General features: G+C 35.9%; 1 protein-coding gene across 2 annotated transcripts in view; it reads left to right on the top strand.

The window, feature by feature from the left end:
- Nucleotides 1-16,215, top strand: part of pappaa (pregnancy-associated plasma protein A, pappalysin 1a) — a 98,393-nt gene that overhangs the window by 60,018 nt on the left and 22,160 nt on the right. The window contains exons 15-19 of one of the 2 annotated variants that reach the window (XM_008424380.3): nt 11,892-12,075; nt 12,664-12,865; nt 12,956-13,148; nt 13,755-13,902; nt 14,102-14,217. In XM_008424380.3, the coding sequence (XP_008422602.1) occupies nt 11,892-12,075; nt 12,664-12,865; nt 12,956-13,148; nt 13,755-13,902; nt 14,102-14,217 (843 nt within the window). Of the gene's footprint in view, nt 1-11,891; nt 12,076-12,663; nt 12,866-12,955; nt 13,179-13,754; nt 13,903-14,101; nt 14,218-16,215 lie in introns of both variants that reach the window. The other variant, XM_081613184.1, reaches the window with a different exon arrangement.

Genomic DNA, 16,215 nt, shown 5'->3' with positions numbered 1-16,215 from the left:
TTGTCGTACAGAAATTAATTACCGACTCAAACATAGTGAAAACGATTCAGATAAGCTGATCATTTTTGCTCTAGTGTAGAAGTGGCTAATGTTGCATCTGTGCCAATGTCTTAATGACAAATGAGACCAAAGTTGATGTGTTTGGCTAATATGAGTAGCTCATTGTTTGGTGAAAAATCAGGACAGCATATTGACACAAACTTCTCAAGTATGGTGATGGAGGAGTGAGTCAATCACAAACTCTCTGTAAACCAGCACATTCCAGAACCACTGTGAAGACATTTGTCCATCAGCTAACTGTATGCCCAAACTGGTACGTAAAGTAATGACAATGATCCTAAAGATGGCAGCAACTCCACAAACTAAACAGCTGTAAAGAAACAGAAGTAAATTCCTCCACATTAACATTAGACTTATAATCACATATAACAAACTCCTAGTTTAAATTATTGCTGAAGGTGTTTACTTCACCTCTTCATTGTTAAATAAATAAACTGTTTAGGTATCATTATAGAAAATTTCCAATACAAGAAAATGGATGTAAAAAAAAAAAATCTTGTCTAGTTTGGTTTGGGGAAAAAAATATTTTGTACATTCATATTGTGTGTGTACGGCTCAAAAACTTAGAACAGTGTTGTAAAAATGTTTACATATTTTTGTTTGACTTTCATCCCAGAAAGTGAAGCACAGATTTGTTACACACTGCTTGAAACATTTTATTTTTTGTGATTTTGATAATTATGGTTTACTCCTACTACTACTACTACTACTACTACTACTACTAATAATAATAATAATAATAATAATAATAATAATCTGTGTTTCAATAATTAAAACTATACATAAGGTCAATTAGAATGCATATATTTTTAACTGAAATATCAGGATTGTGTAAGGTATGTTCAAGTTCTGGTCAGGACAGTTTGCTGGCTAATTTACCACAGCAATACCATTATCTTTAAACCAGCTTTTCGTAACTTTGACACTGTGGGAAGGTGCCAAGTCCTGCTTGAAAATGAAATCATCATCTCCATAAAGTGTCAATGAAAGGCAGGGCTAGCTGAAAGCAGAGTTGAAAAACAGCCGCAAAGGACATGGCACCCCGAATCATGACTGACTATGGAAACTTCACATTGGACTTTAAGCAGCAGAGATTCGATGCCTTACTTCCTACAGATTCTGGGACCTTTATTTCCAAATGAAATAAAAACTGTACTTTCATCTGAAAAATGGACTTTGGACTACTAAGCAACAGTCCAAATCTTTTTCTTCTTAGCCTTAGTAAGACAGTTCTGACATTGTCTTTGATTCAGGATCGGCTTGACATGAGGAATGTGACATTTGTAGTCCGTGTGTGGGATTTATAGTAAGACAGCTCTTCATGTGCTGATTCCAGCCTCACTTCACTCTTTGAGAATCTCCCTCAGATTCTTGAAAATATTTTGCTTGACAATACTTTCAGATGGCGTTATCTCAGTTTGCAATAGTCTAATTTCCTGGGACATTACATTTGAGGTTTTCATGTTAATAATCAAATTGGCAAGAAATATAGGGTTGAAATATTGATCTTCAACTGTAATCTGTATTTTAAGAGTTTCACTTTCTAAAACGGGACAGAAAAAAATCTTAAACCTTTTCACAATATTCAAAAGTTTTACCCGTAGTTGGATGTGTCAGTGCTCCTGTGAGGTTGGTATGAAGGTCAAAGTGAAGAGGCTTCATAAAGCAACAGTGGAGTGAACTGTCCCATTACATTTCTAATGCTTGCAATAGTTCTCCATTACGTCTGCGCATATTTCTAAATCCATTACATTTTTGATTGACAGCGCGCCATGTAGCTATTAATCAATGTCAGCTCATTTTGGTGGTACATTATGCTTTTCAAAGATGGAAACACAGGAATATACTGCAAATGTCAACCAGAAGAAGAGGAAGCAGAGCTTTGCTAAGTACCTGCTGGATATTCAATTCAAGGCAGAGGGTTAGGTTGTCTTACGAAGGATGATGAAGGAACGCAATACCATAAAGAAAATAAACACTCTACACTTTTTTCTTCTTTGCTTCCATGGGGAAAAAAAAACTATTCTGTCAGATATTTTTAAATTATTCAGCAGACATTTAAAAGGTCTTTTTTTATTTCTGTCAAGTTCCTGAATCCAAAGATGTGGCTAATTGGGATTGATTAGGATTTTATAAAATAGACAATTCAAAATGGCACAAATACATCGCATTAATATTCAGCTTCCTTCTGCTCCTCTATATAAATACTGTAACTAAAGTCCGGTGCAACCCAGTTGTATCAGAAGTCCCCTAATTGGTATATAAAGTCGATCTTTGTGTAGCTTAATCTCAGCATACATGTCTTTTCTGTGAAAGCATCAGATATTTGAGGTCAATCAAAAGGGAAAAAAAAACATAATGAAAACTAAGGAACCCAATGGACAATCAGAGATAATTTTGTAAAGTTTAAAACAAAATCATGTTAGAAAATAATATAACAAGCTCTAAACACAGTGAGCACAATTCAATGAATACATCATCACTTTTGCACAACTACAAACCTAACAAACATTGGATTCCATTTAAATTCATAGGCAGGAGGAGAAGGAAAGCATTAATTAAACAAACTGGGAAGATTCTCATGGAAACTACACAGAATGGAGTATCTGTGAACATCAGTGGATACAACATTTAGTTATGCATTTCATAAATCTGGCCTTTATTGAAGCGTGGCAAGAACAAAGGTATTTTTGAAAGAAATACAGAAAGTTCTGTCTGGCACATGCCATGTTGGGGGCACAGCAAACGTGCCAGAAGATGATTAAGTTGGAAGAGTTCAAAATTGAACTTCTGAACATACAAAATGTTATGTGTATTCCAAACTGTTCTGATTTTTATTTTTTCAAAGCCTATTTAATTTTCCTTCCGCTTCACAATTATTTGCCACTTTGTTTTGGTCTGTCACACAGAAATCTAAACAAAGCACTTTGAAGTATTTATTGCAATGTGAAAAAAGGTCAAAATGTCAGACATAAATACCTTTGCAAAGCAATGTAAAACTCTGGAAAAGGACGTTTTAAACAAAGTATTTAATAGTATAAGGTGGCATTTAATCATTTGTATCTTTCCGTCTTTTGTTAGTCATTAGTCTGTAAAACCACAAACTTCCACTCTAAAATTTAAACGTGCAGTGTTAGGCACAGTCCTGTTTCCTTTCATTAGCCCATTACATTTTTTTTCACTGATGACAAAGTGGTTCTGGGAAAACCGCCTTCTTAGTTTCTATCTTGAGCACAAATCTCTTCCCTTCACATGCTTGATTTGTTTGTGTGTGTTTCACGGCTGTACGTTTTTTCCTACCTCTCTCTCTCTTTGAAGTTGCAAAGGAACACCAAGTGCTGCTGCTGATCAAGTCACATCATCTTCATTCTGAAGTTTTCTTTTAGACATTTTACAACCTTGAACATTACATTTTAAAAAGTATTTCCTGGCCTCAACTATTTTTTTTTTTTTACATTATATTGTCTCCTCGATATGAATTAAATATAAATGACATATTTCCTGTGCTCTTCCGTATAGTAACTCGTAGCGTGAATCAATATCCATTACAGTTTAATTTTAAGGAACAATTGTTATGTGTTTTTTGAGCGCATAACTGAGATGTTTACAGGTCATCTTTTTCCTAGTAAAATATAAAGTCTTAAAGGGGCAAGTCTGAGCCAAGGCCAATTCAGAGAAAGGCCACCTCATCAAGTCCTTTTTTTTTTCTCACTCAGAGCTGCAGAGTTTTGTAATTGTATTGGGAAATCATTGTTTATACCAACTTTTAAAACTAGAAGGCAGGCGGGGCACATCCTGGACAGATCCATTACACATTTAAATTATTTGTTCTTAATTCAAAATGCTAAAAATATTTAGATTGAAGGTGTTAATTAAAACATAATGAATGTATCAATCAAATTTCATTACATAGCACATTTCAGCAGCAAGGAATTTCAAAGTGCTTTACATAATTAAAATAAAAACAGCATGTGACATTGTGACATTAAATAAACAGTGAGAAAGAGAAAGAGATTTAAGGAAAAAAAAAAAAGATAAAAACATTAAAACCCCTTTAGGACTTCAGTTAAATGTCGTTTAACTGGGACTCTAACCCTCTGGGACTTTAGTCAAAAACACCGTTTGACAAGGACTCCAACCTCTAGGTTTTTAGTTGAAACTCCGTCAACTGGGACTCTAAACCCCGTAGAACTTTAGTTAAACGTCGTTTAACTGGGACATTTTCCGGGGGGCTTTACATCGTTAAAACGTAGAAAAGAAATTAAAAACATTAAAGACATAAAAACATGGAAGACATCAAAACTCTAACCCTCTAACCCTATTTAGCCATAAGCAACTCGATATAAAGTGTTTTCAATGTTTATGTTTTCAATATAAAGTGCCTTTATATTGATATTTACAGACATAACTATTCTTAATGATGCAGTGAGCTTAACGGCGAGAGAATTAGAATTTCAGAGGTAAGTTGGCTAAATTTTGTTCTGCAAAAATCCAAAATAGTTTTATGCAGTGTTCACTCAGTTGTAAGTTAATGTTCTCATTATTGTGAAGCTACTGCAAACATGAACATATGTCATAATCCACCAATAATAATCCACTCATAATCAAGCGTATCCTTTCACAGTAAGAAATTTATTTATGAATAGAAACAAATATTAGAATGATGATCTGACATGTTCACACACAATGTTTAGTGTAGTGCACAGAAATAAATGTTTATATATATATATATATATATATATATATATATATATATATATATATATATATATATATATATGTAACCATTACAAATCCGAAATCCTTTTTGTAATTAAGGACCTATGTTTGCATATTAAAAGTTAGTTATGTCTAATTCTTTCCATTACATATTTAGTGCAAAACCTTTTCATATCATATATTTAATGAACCAAACATTATAATAAGTTCTTTATATTAACCATTTTTCTCCATAGCAGCAATCGTAAGTTTTTTTATGCGATTGACCAGCATATTTGACATAACGGCATCTGCCAATCAATCCAGTGGGTTTATTAGAAACTGACGAATTTCCCGAAGGGAAACGCCCCTTACCTGGAGGAACTGAACCCGCTTCACCTCCAACAATGTTGTTGGAGTTTATCATTATGAATTAGCTGCGGTCATAGACATTTGGTGAAAAGTAATCCGAAATAATGGTTAAACATTGTCAGAGGGGAACATGCAATTGATAGATGTGAGTTATCTTGTCGTAGGTAGCATCATTTCAGTTGTGGATTAATGGGAAGAAGAAGATAAACTGCAGCATAGCTTTCAATCTTACTTTCACTTTTCAAATGCAAACTGTTTTGTTTGGTGCGTTTAAAAAAAATCCATATACTTCGCAATAAAATATGACACTATGGTGTGACAAACATAAAAATGTCTGAGGGGTGGGGATGCATTTGCAAGGCACTGTATGTTGGGCTTAAGCTATTTTGGCTTTGTTTTTCTTTATTTCTATAGAAGCAGATTTTTTTTCTGACAGTTCTTTGTGTTTTACTGTGTTGGCCATTGTCTCAACTTTTACAATTTCACAGAATTAACAGATTAGATAATTATTTTGTTTTAAAATGATCATGAAGACTTTCCTCCTGGAAATCGTCCAAACTCTCGAAATGTTTTATGGTCTTTCCCCGAACCATGGCTTACTGCAGATTCTTTGCAGAGGTCTACACATATCTCCCTCTACTAAATTGCCTGTTTATAGTCCTGGAACACTGTGTGAATTGTGGGACACAGATGTCTTTCTTCTCAACTTTATCCAGTTCATTCATTTTCCTACATCTGAAACAAAGAAAGTGTAGCTTCTCACAAATTACAGATTTTGTCAATAAACTTTCAAATACTTCTGAATCATGGTTTTTATGGCATATTGTACGTAGAGTGAAAGGATTTCAAACCATCTGTAACTGAAGGTACAAGAAAAAGAAATGCATGCAAAGTAGGAGCTCTAAAAGCATCATCTGAACAGGACCTATAGACTCAGATGGCACTTGAGGACAATTACAATGTTTAAAAAAGTCACATGTGCTTGAGAGTTCATGTAGCTACAGGTTTTACCCCCTAAGACGTCTGCATGCTATTTATTGTTTTATCACATTATAAGGGCCCTTAAGGCCCATTTTGAAAAATCCGATTGTTAACCACGAAAGCAACAATCGTAAATGTATATTGTCTTACATTTCCTAAATTATTGGTGGTGGTGTTGACATTCTTGAGTGCTCTGCTCAGTTTATTAGCCCTCAATAGTAATGAGCGTTTTTGTACTGTGATAGTTTTTTCCATGGATTCTTTTAGAAATAAATTCATATTCTACTAATAAGGATAAATGTTGGTTTTGTTTTTACCTATTTGTGGTTATATATCCATGGATTCATCTTTTAACAGACATTTCTGTGGAACGTGACTCCAATTTTCTGTAAAAAAAAAAAAAAAAATCACCAATTCACAAGAACGCAAGTCAGAGAAGTGTCTTGGTTGGAGTTACATGACAAACTTCTACCACCTGAGTTGCCTCAGTAGCAGCGCTGAGACACTGTGATTATTAATCCATTTTAAGGTATATTTGGTGCTTGAACTATTAAAACAGACAGCTACGCACACTTTTAGAGGGAGTCTCAAGCGTTTGAATATCTGAACTACTTGTAGCTGTATTTTTTGACCCATGCACATACTTTAAATTAAGCTTTATCTTTCTAAACGTCCGTAGCATTTGCAATTTGATCTTCAACTAAGCCAAACTGCCCACTTTACCAGTATTAACAAGTCAGAAATCCAATAGCATGAAACATGGCATAGAAATGCCATATGTACCACACATAGAGACTACTGAAATGTATCTAGAGGGTTGTTGCACAAAAAAACTGATAATTAATTACTTGATCCCATGCTGTGGTGCAGAAGCTCTGTCTTCGCTAATGAAGACTCATTCAGCTCAGTATGCTAAATGATTGGAGTGGATGAGTTGGCAGAAAACTTGGCCTTATTTTCTGATTAAGTAAGCTAATAATTAAATTACCACAATCATGGACTGTGTATAAAGTATTCTTAAAACCCAAGATAGTCAGGCAGTCATTTAGTATGGGGGGACAAAAAGACAGTGACCACTCACCAAATTCTAACTTAATGTGCAACTTAGACCTTGCACATTAGCATATAATAAACTGCACACCCTTCACACCATTACATAAACACTATACAAAATAAGGGTGCATTGCAAATTAAGCAGGAACTTAAAAGACACAACTAGCTTGATGTTTCACAAAATTGCATCACTTTCTTCATGTTCAGGACCTTGTAAAATGTGTTTTTGTTATGCTAAAATTGTAATAGCAGCTCCAAACTTTTTATTTTAAAGCAATTAAGGATCAGTTTTTCTTCACATAAATAATTTTGATGAATTATGATTCTGTTAAGATAAAGACCAAGTGAACTATATTGAAGGCTTTACCTTGTAACGATAGATCTTAAATCACATTCTTATGCAACAATAACTTAACACTAACTTTTTTGAATTATGTCCCAAACCTCGTCTTATATCCTTAAGCTATTAAAAACTACCACAACCTAGATAGTTGATAATTTACTGAGGAGCACTTGGAAGCATATCTACTTCTGGGTACAGTATAATTCTGAGTAGCATGCTTCTTTCCTGACCTCTGTTTTTCAGAAGATTTATACTTTGTGATTGTGTGCGTATTCTGAGTAAATAAAATGCTTTCCTTCAAAGCAATCCCACAGGATATAAATCATCCTGTCTGGTTGGGGAGCAGACGTATTCAAACTTGCTACTAGAAGAGAAACAGATGGCATTATCTGCTTTGAAATGATTTAAGATTATTAAAGTCTTATATAAAACATGGACACAAGCTAAGTTGTAGATTGCGTTTTCTTTGAATCCATTTTTTTTTTAAATATTTTGAACAGTGTTTGAAGTGTAAACAAAAATCAATCAACGCACAGACTATAACCCCCAATCACTGCAATTGCCCAAACTTCAAGCTCCGACAGATAAACAACATGCATGGTAAGCAAATATTAGAAACACATAATTACCTTTTTTTCCCCCAAAAGATAGATGGAAAACTACAGTATGTGAACTACCATCTTTCAGACTTTGTGCGGTATCTTTTGGCATTGTCTTTAAATTAACCACTTAACTGTCACATCCAAAACGCTTACATGTCAGACCTTTGTCTGAGGACTCCAGTGTCCATGATAGGAGGTTAAGCCCAATTAACATGACTATAATCTCTCCTTAAGTTATTAGTTGAACTGTGAGCTATTGCTTGAGTTTCAGCTCACAATCCCTGCAAAGCAGATTTCCTTTTGATGCCTATTTGTGTTTGGCTGCTCTCGTGTTTACCTTGACTCTGACCCCTTAACATGATTGACTGTTGGCGACAAAGTAATTGTCAGGAACTTGTTCATCTCACTGGTGTTTGCCATTTTTCTTAAGTTACTCATTTTCGCCAGATTGTTATTTCTATGAACTGACAATCTGCTCAAGTCTTGTTTCAAAATCATGATGAATAGTCTCCTCCTAGAAATGCTTTAAACTCTGGAAAATTTATAGTCTTTCCCTGAATCATCCCTCACTGCAGTTTTTTCTTCTTTTTTTTTGAAGAGGTCCAAACATAATTCCTCTCCCTAACTAGCCTATTTATTGTCATGAATAACTGCAGAAATACAAATGTCTGTATCAAGTGCCTAATAATACACAGTGCAGTGACTCCGGCTTCTCGTGTTTATTTAAGGTTTGTTGTATTTAAAATATAAATCATCCCTTCTTCCCATAAGCTTGTATACTGTGTGGTTTATGCACCTTTTTTAAAGACGGTTTTATATTTTGTTGTTTCTCTTATTTGCAAAACTTTGCACACCAGACACCCTGTAGGCAAATAATCATGTTTTAACTCAGCATTTGAACACCACATGGATTTCTTTCATGCAGATTTTGCTCAAAACATCAAATCATGAGTGAGTCACTCACCTCTTCATGCAGTTATTTCTCAGGCAGCACTCACATGCAATACATATGGTACTTTGTCGAGTATCCAAATTATGAAAGGAGCTTATTTATTTCCACGGAATCTGATACTGTTATTTGGTATCGTATAATGAAATCAAGATGAAAGACTGCTATACAAAGGAAAAGGAAGATATTATTAGGCAAGAGACATGTAATCTTACTCAGCCTGACATTTTTAAGCTTAAGGTTTAAAATGGATAAACATAATTAAAACGGACCCAAACATGTAACATGTATTCTTACTGATAGGCTTCCATTTTTACCTTTCTTTTTCTGTTAGAGATGGAAAATTCAAAATGATTGACTTTAACAACTTTGTTTTGTGATTTTTTTATTTTTCCTTTTGGCTCAGCTACCAATACAAGCATTCCTTTTGTATTACACTGTGCAGTTTAGTGGAAGATGATGAAAACAGTTTAGGTTTGGACTATCTAATGCCTCACTGTTTTGCTCACGTTTCTGCAAGCAAAACATTTTGCAGCAATCTTGAGGCTTTTATTGTGCAAAGTCTCATGATTGCAAAATGTATGAAAAGAATGTGGTTTTTTTGCTATGTTTTGATGGGGGTTAATATCGTGTAGTTATATTCAACTATGTGACTGGGAAAATTTGCTTGGATAGCACATTTTCAGCAGCAAGCAAAGTCAAAGTGCTTTACATGATTAGAAAGAAAATAAAACAAGCAAAAAAAAAAAAAAATTCAGTGCAGTGGCAAAGAGAGGGAAAACAATGACAGGTTGAAAAACAGACAACGGTTTACAATGTTCCAGAGTTTTCTAATTGAAGGCAGCTTTAAACAAATGGGGTTTTAGCCTTAATTTAGCCTTATTTAGCAAAATTAACTTTTTGCACGTTTTTGTCCTTCCTTTTGGGTCTCTGCTGCTAACAGAAACAGTTCCCATGCAAAACAGATTGTGCCTGCTAGGGTAATTATATTGCAGACACAATCCTGGTTGAATCTTGTTTGAAGATCAATTTTGCATGTACAATAAGGTTTGCACCTGTTTTTATACATACAAACCTATATAAAAGTCCAAGCCCAAAAGCTATAAAAGACACTTACTTTCAGTCTTTATAGAAAGTAAGGTCTTGACTAGGCCGTATCCTCCCTTGGTCTCGATTTGGCCTCAACTCCTAAATGTTTTGGTCTTCTTTCTGTCTCTTTCCTCTCTTATCTTGGTCTTGACTTGGTCTGGAGTTAGACGATCTTACCTATGGTGCAATCACCGTGTAGTCTAGCCTAGGGTTGTAGATGTTTATTACCCACAGGGACAGAACAAATAACTTTGCATGCATACTCATTCGTTAGATCAATCTATTATTCTCAGTTAACCTAACATATTCATATTGCTGAACTGTGGTAGGAAACCAAAATACATAGAAAAAGCCCACACATGCTGAGAGAAACTAACAAATGGCACTCTGAAAAGCCACAAAGAAAGAGCCATTTATGGTCAGGATTCAAACTGGTTAGCTTCCTGCCGCCATACTACTGTGCAGCTTTGCACAGACATAATGAAAAACAGATGAGCTTTCAAAGCTTCTGTCACATCATGCTGTCTGTTATCAGATAATTTATAGTATGCCATGCTGAAAAATGGAGCTTGATTTATTTTCCATAGCATTGTGTTGCTACCAGACACGGATGCTTTGCTAGTTCACTCTTTAGTAAATTTTGCATGTTCTTCCGATTTCTTTGGCTTCTCCCATTCCCTGATACATTTCAAAATGTCCAACTCTCCTCTCATAAGTTAAGCTCTGTAAGCTTGTTAAGATTAGGGAGGATGTTTTGTTCCCATAAAAAGTTGAGAAGAAGTTGATGTATTTTCATTTTGGCTAAAAACTACCCAATCAAAACTCATAAGATTTTGGAAAACGAAACGCCATAAAACAAGCTCTGAATCCACGGCTATTATATGTTTAGACATTTTTATCAGTAGTAATGGCACCGTTATGTTGTTCATGCAAGTGTCAACTTTTTAATTCGGTTTTCAACTGAAACTTATATTTCTTGAGATTCAATGCAAAATAAGATGCTGTTGTGGCATTCTGAACATGCCAGAATCAATGGGTTGTAGACTGAATCAAAGCAATTTTAAAAACTCCATGTATAGCAACTTCCATAAGAGTTGTCTTTGAAGATCTATCTGCTTTTTCTTTAAGTGTGTGTGGCTGCGTGTGTGTGCGTGCGTGCGCGCGCGCGTGTGCGGGTGTGTTTAGCAGAAGGTGTCACACTTCCTTTAAATCAATCTGTTTTGGGTCATGGCTGATTGTGCAGTTGGTGGATATCAGTTGTCCGTGTAGCATGACTTGACCTTACATATGCGATCACCAGTTACCTGAGCTGCTGAATAGCATGTGAGGCTTACTCACATACAGTGAGCTAACCACTGCCAGGCTTTGTTGGGCTACATGACGACTGGAGAGAATGCTGAATTGCTGTTAAACATTTATACGATGAGTGAAACACTCCGATATGTCACATCAGTGTGGAAATGAAAGCCTTTGCCGGTCTGTACTTATACGTTGAGTCAAACCTTGACCAACCATTTTAAATTTTAAGAGGTCCTGAGGACTGACAGTAAGTCACATAGTCATAGTTAAACGTCTCTGCCATGTAAAGCAAAAGATGTGAAATGCACCATTATATCAATGACTTCTCCTTAAGAATATAAAGAGGTTCTAACCAGCCTACATCTAGACCTATCTTTAATTACTAGGCCATCAATCCTAGGTGAAGCAGATTTTTTTTTTTAGCATTTCTTCTCTTCTTTTCCAGTCGGATTCTTCAGTAACAATAACCTGTACCAATGGGAAGTGGAACAAGCAAGTATCCTGTGAGCCAGTGGACTGCGGTCTTCCAGACAAATACCACGTTCATCCTGCCCATTTTACCTTCTCGGAGGGCACTACATATGGCAAGAAAAGCACCTTTCTTTGCAGAGAGCCTGCCCAACTCATAGGTGAGATTCATCTGGTTACTCATGAATGTAAATTTGCTAAAAAATAGAAAAAAAGAAAATGAACTTCATTCATTTATTGTCAAGGTATACCACTCTCAGCATATTTGCCTAAATAATAAACAGAAGTTTACATAGATTACCAATTCATAAAAATTTGTGTAAGGGTAAGATTTATGCATGTGAATTATTTTAGAGCAGGACATTTTTCGGTTTTCCTCCCAGTACCACATTAGAACACAAATCAGGATTTGTATGCCTTAAAGGAGCACACATACAAGAAAAACAGTTTTTCCATTATGTTATGAAACACACTACTATATTTGAATACCATGCAATTAATAGCATTAATGTTTTTTAATTAAACCACATACCTTTATATCAAACTTGACTTGTAGTCAAGTTTTTAGAACAAACATTATTTTTACTCATCTTGTTGTTACATTTTCTGCGGGGCCATTCCGCTGACCAATTTTAAGCAACAAAAGTTTATTAAATGTAATTAAGATCAACCCAAAGCCATAAAATTGTGGTTTTGGTTTGCTGACTAGAATATTAGAAAATATTTGTATTTTTCTTTTGTCTTTCAAGGAACCAACAACACTCTTATCTGCCAGGAAGATGGTTTATGGTCCTTCCCCGAAGCTCTTTGTGAGCTGCGCTGCCCGGCCCCGCCTCCTGTACCTAATGCTGTTTTACAAACAAAACGCTGTAATGAGACGGGCCTAAAAGTTGGCACGCTCTGCAAGTACAAATGCAAGCCAGGCTACCATGTTACCAATAAACCCAAAAGGTGAAAACAAGATATAATGTTGCAAGTTTTTTCCCCACATGAAATCTGGTCTCATAAAGTTTTTTTCTAAATCGGTCTTGCTCCTTTCAGACGTGCTTTTAAGCGCCAGTGCACAGAGGATGGCACCTGGCTGGAGGGTGCATGCGAGCCAGTGACTTGTGATCCTCCACCACCCATTTTCCATGGCTCCTACTACTGTACAGATGGCTTCCGCTTTGACAGTATCTGCAGACTCAACTGCTCTGAATCCACCGGTAATCGTCAAGGAGTCTCTGTCCATACGGTGAGGTTGCTGCACTCTTCCTGCAAGCAGGTCTGTCTATCTCTTTCCTCTCTTTCTATTCCTACTTTTTTTATTTATTATTTTGTTAGGCACATGCTACAGAATTTTCTCTTTGTTTCTGTATTGTTTTTAATCTTATTATTCCCTTCTTGGTCAAAAATGTTAAACTATTTGAATATGCTAGTAGATCCCTTAAGACCACCAAAAAACAGTGTTTAACTGAACGATGAACACTTTTATTTTGTCTAAAAGATGTTATAAAAACAGCTTTTATTGCCATCTTTTACACGCTGCTGTGACTGTGTGTTTTTCCCCTAGTCTCCCTCGGCTCTACTCAATTTGATGACATGCTAATTAGATTGCTATTGATTTCCAGAATAGCTATGCCTGCTACAGACTTCTGAAATGTATACACCTTTTAATCTGTTCTGCCTCCCAGGCATTGTTGGTTGGATGCCTGATGAAAATTGTATTGTATTTCTCCATATGCAATGCAATGCCATCTGAATGTCCTTGGCTCTGCAGTGTTTGTGTACCAGTGTGATTGCGAGTATAATTGTTAGTCTGCCATTATGTGTGTTTTTTGTTTTGTTTTTTTTTGTTCAGGGCACAGCCTCCAACATGATCCGGTGCAGAAAGGATGGAAACTGGACAGGGTCATTCCGCCTATGCCCGAACAGCAAAGGCCAGTGCTCGTTACCTCAAAACCTGCATTACAGCCTCCAGTACTCTTGCAAACGTGGACATGGCATAGGTATGGAACAAGAAAATTACATTTTGTATTGTTGTAGGGTTTGCTGTTGGTCTTTGTGTGAATGTGGAAAATCACAGAATGCAATCTAGCATTTTAATGTGAAGATATTCCCAAAATGAAGATAGATCTTTTTTTTTTTGATAGATCTGACTTGTGCATTTCTTTATGCAATTTATGCTTCTGTTTTAAACATGCACAGGTGAAGAGTGTGAGCTCTCATGCAGAGAGGGTAACAGTGAAGTGGTGATTCTCCCTAGCAACGTGACAGCAAATTTCCTACTTCGACAGCACTGGTGGAACCCGCAAAAAGTCAAGGTACGTTTATAACTATGTGTATTTGTGTCTTCTTAATATGTCTGACAAATGCACTTCGCAAAGTTCTGTGATCCACAACTCTCCCATCAGGAATTTCTCATCCAGTGCCTACATCCCCGCTGGATTACCTACAATGCAATATGCCAGGTTGCCTGACACATCACCACAAAAATATTTGTCTGTGAAGCATGGCAACCCCTAAAACAATTTGTTATATTCATGACAGAAGGTATGGAAACTTGCTGGCTCCTGTGTGCCTCAAATCAAAAACGGGCTTGAAGAGCTGTGCTTGGAGCCACTAAGATTTTGTTACCCTAGATGCGCCACAGGAAGTTATCTGGGCTCTGTTAGAGTCGCCTTAGTATTGATAAACATTACATTCAAAAAGGCTACTTTTGGTTATTTTTAAAACTTTTGTATGAAAACATTTAATCAGCAAAAAATAAAAGATACATCTTTTTGGAAAAATGAATATTTTACCATAAAATCTTTACTTTAAATTGTAGCAATATATAAAATACTAATTACAAATTTAATACATTAAATAATATGACTTTATCCAGGGTAGAAACAACCATCCATCATCACATACCCGCTTGTACTTGTACTGGTGCGTATGTAAAGAAGTATAGGTGGACTATTTGACCATCTAGTCACTGGTCTAGAAGCAATATATAAAAATCGACACTTGCTCATCAATAAATTATTTTTAATATGAATTTCTGATATCTGTTCCTTTACCTTTTTCCCTGATATTCAAGAGGTTATCTTATTTTTAGATTTAAGTTCACAGAATGAGCAAATGATCTAATTCAATAGCAAAAAGTTTAGAAATTAGAAATGTATAACAATCCTCTCATATAAGATGAGAGCTTAATTGGTTCAAACAGGGATCATCAAGAAATACAAATAGAAACCATGAAATTATAAACCAAAGATATTTTGGAGAAAAAAAAGACCATTCCTAAACAGTCCTAGTCCAATAGTATCTCTTCCTCTGTTGTTTCTACACTTTAAAACACACACACACACACACACACACACGCACCCCCCCACCCCCCACCCCCCACACACACAATGGTATCTTAGTGTTACAGTTTGGTGAGATGGGAATTTATGTTGTCCATCTTAATAAGTAATGCTATTTCATTAACTTGTTTTATTTTTGTTGTTAGTGACCTGCTTAGACTCATACTTCTTTACCTCCATTTCCTCCTGTTCCTTTCTCTTTTACTCTCTTTGATGATTATGTGCCCCGTACCTCCTCCTCCACACCCCAATCCTTATCAGCAAAATTACTTTGTCGAGCCAGCTGTAGAATTAGTCATTTTCCATATGACATGACCTCGTCTGTGGTGGCGCTGAGATAGAGATCTATTTTTATGTGCTATGAGCGCCCCGGGGATGCTTTCGAGGGTGAGGATCCCATACGTAGCTAGGGGTGAGACCAGGCCACAGTCATGGATTATCATGATTTACGGCCTGACTGAGAAAGAGAGAGAGAGAGGGAAAAAGGAAAAGTTTGTGAGAGATGGAGAGAGAGAGAGAGAGAGAGAGAGAGAGAGAGAGAGAGAGAGCAGATAAAGGAAAGAAGAATATGAGGTTCTGGATGACATCATCTTATAGGGTGACAGCAACAAGAAAACTGAGGAGCTGCAGGAGATATATATATATATATATATATATATATATAAACTAAACATTATATAACTAATCTATTACTCACACAGCTCTGTTGTCCTCAGACCCTGTTGTTCTTTCTCGCTACCTTCGGGCCGAGATCTATATTTTACATTGATTTGCTGACTGTACTGAAATAGAAAATACCTTAGTTTGCAGCAACAAAAGAAAAGCGTGTCAACTTTGGGAGATATTGGAACATGGTAGGTTTGGGATTTGGACCACCTGAGATCAGCCAGGACTTTGCAGTGGATGGCACTTTTAATTACAAACTGTGCTATCCTACTTATGCAGCAAACAACACTCTTCTTTCTGTCT

Source organism: Poecilia reticulata, chromosome 12, assembly GCF_904066995.2.
Source record: "Poecilia reticulata chromosome 12, P_reticulata-male-v2, whole genome shotgun sequence".
NCBI classification, from domain to species: Eukaryota; Metazoa; Chordata; class Actinopteri; order Cyprinodontiformes; family Poeciliidae; genus Poecilia; species Poecilia reticulata.
Note: the sequence above shows the minus strand (reverse complement) of the source record. Positions and strands in the feature narration are given on the sequence as shown.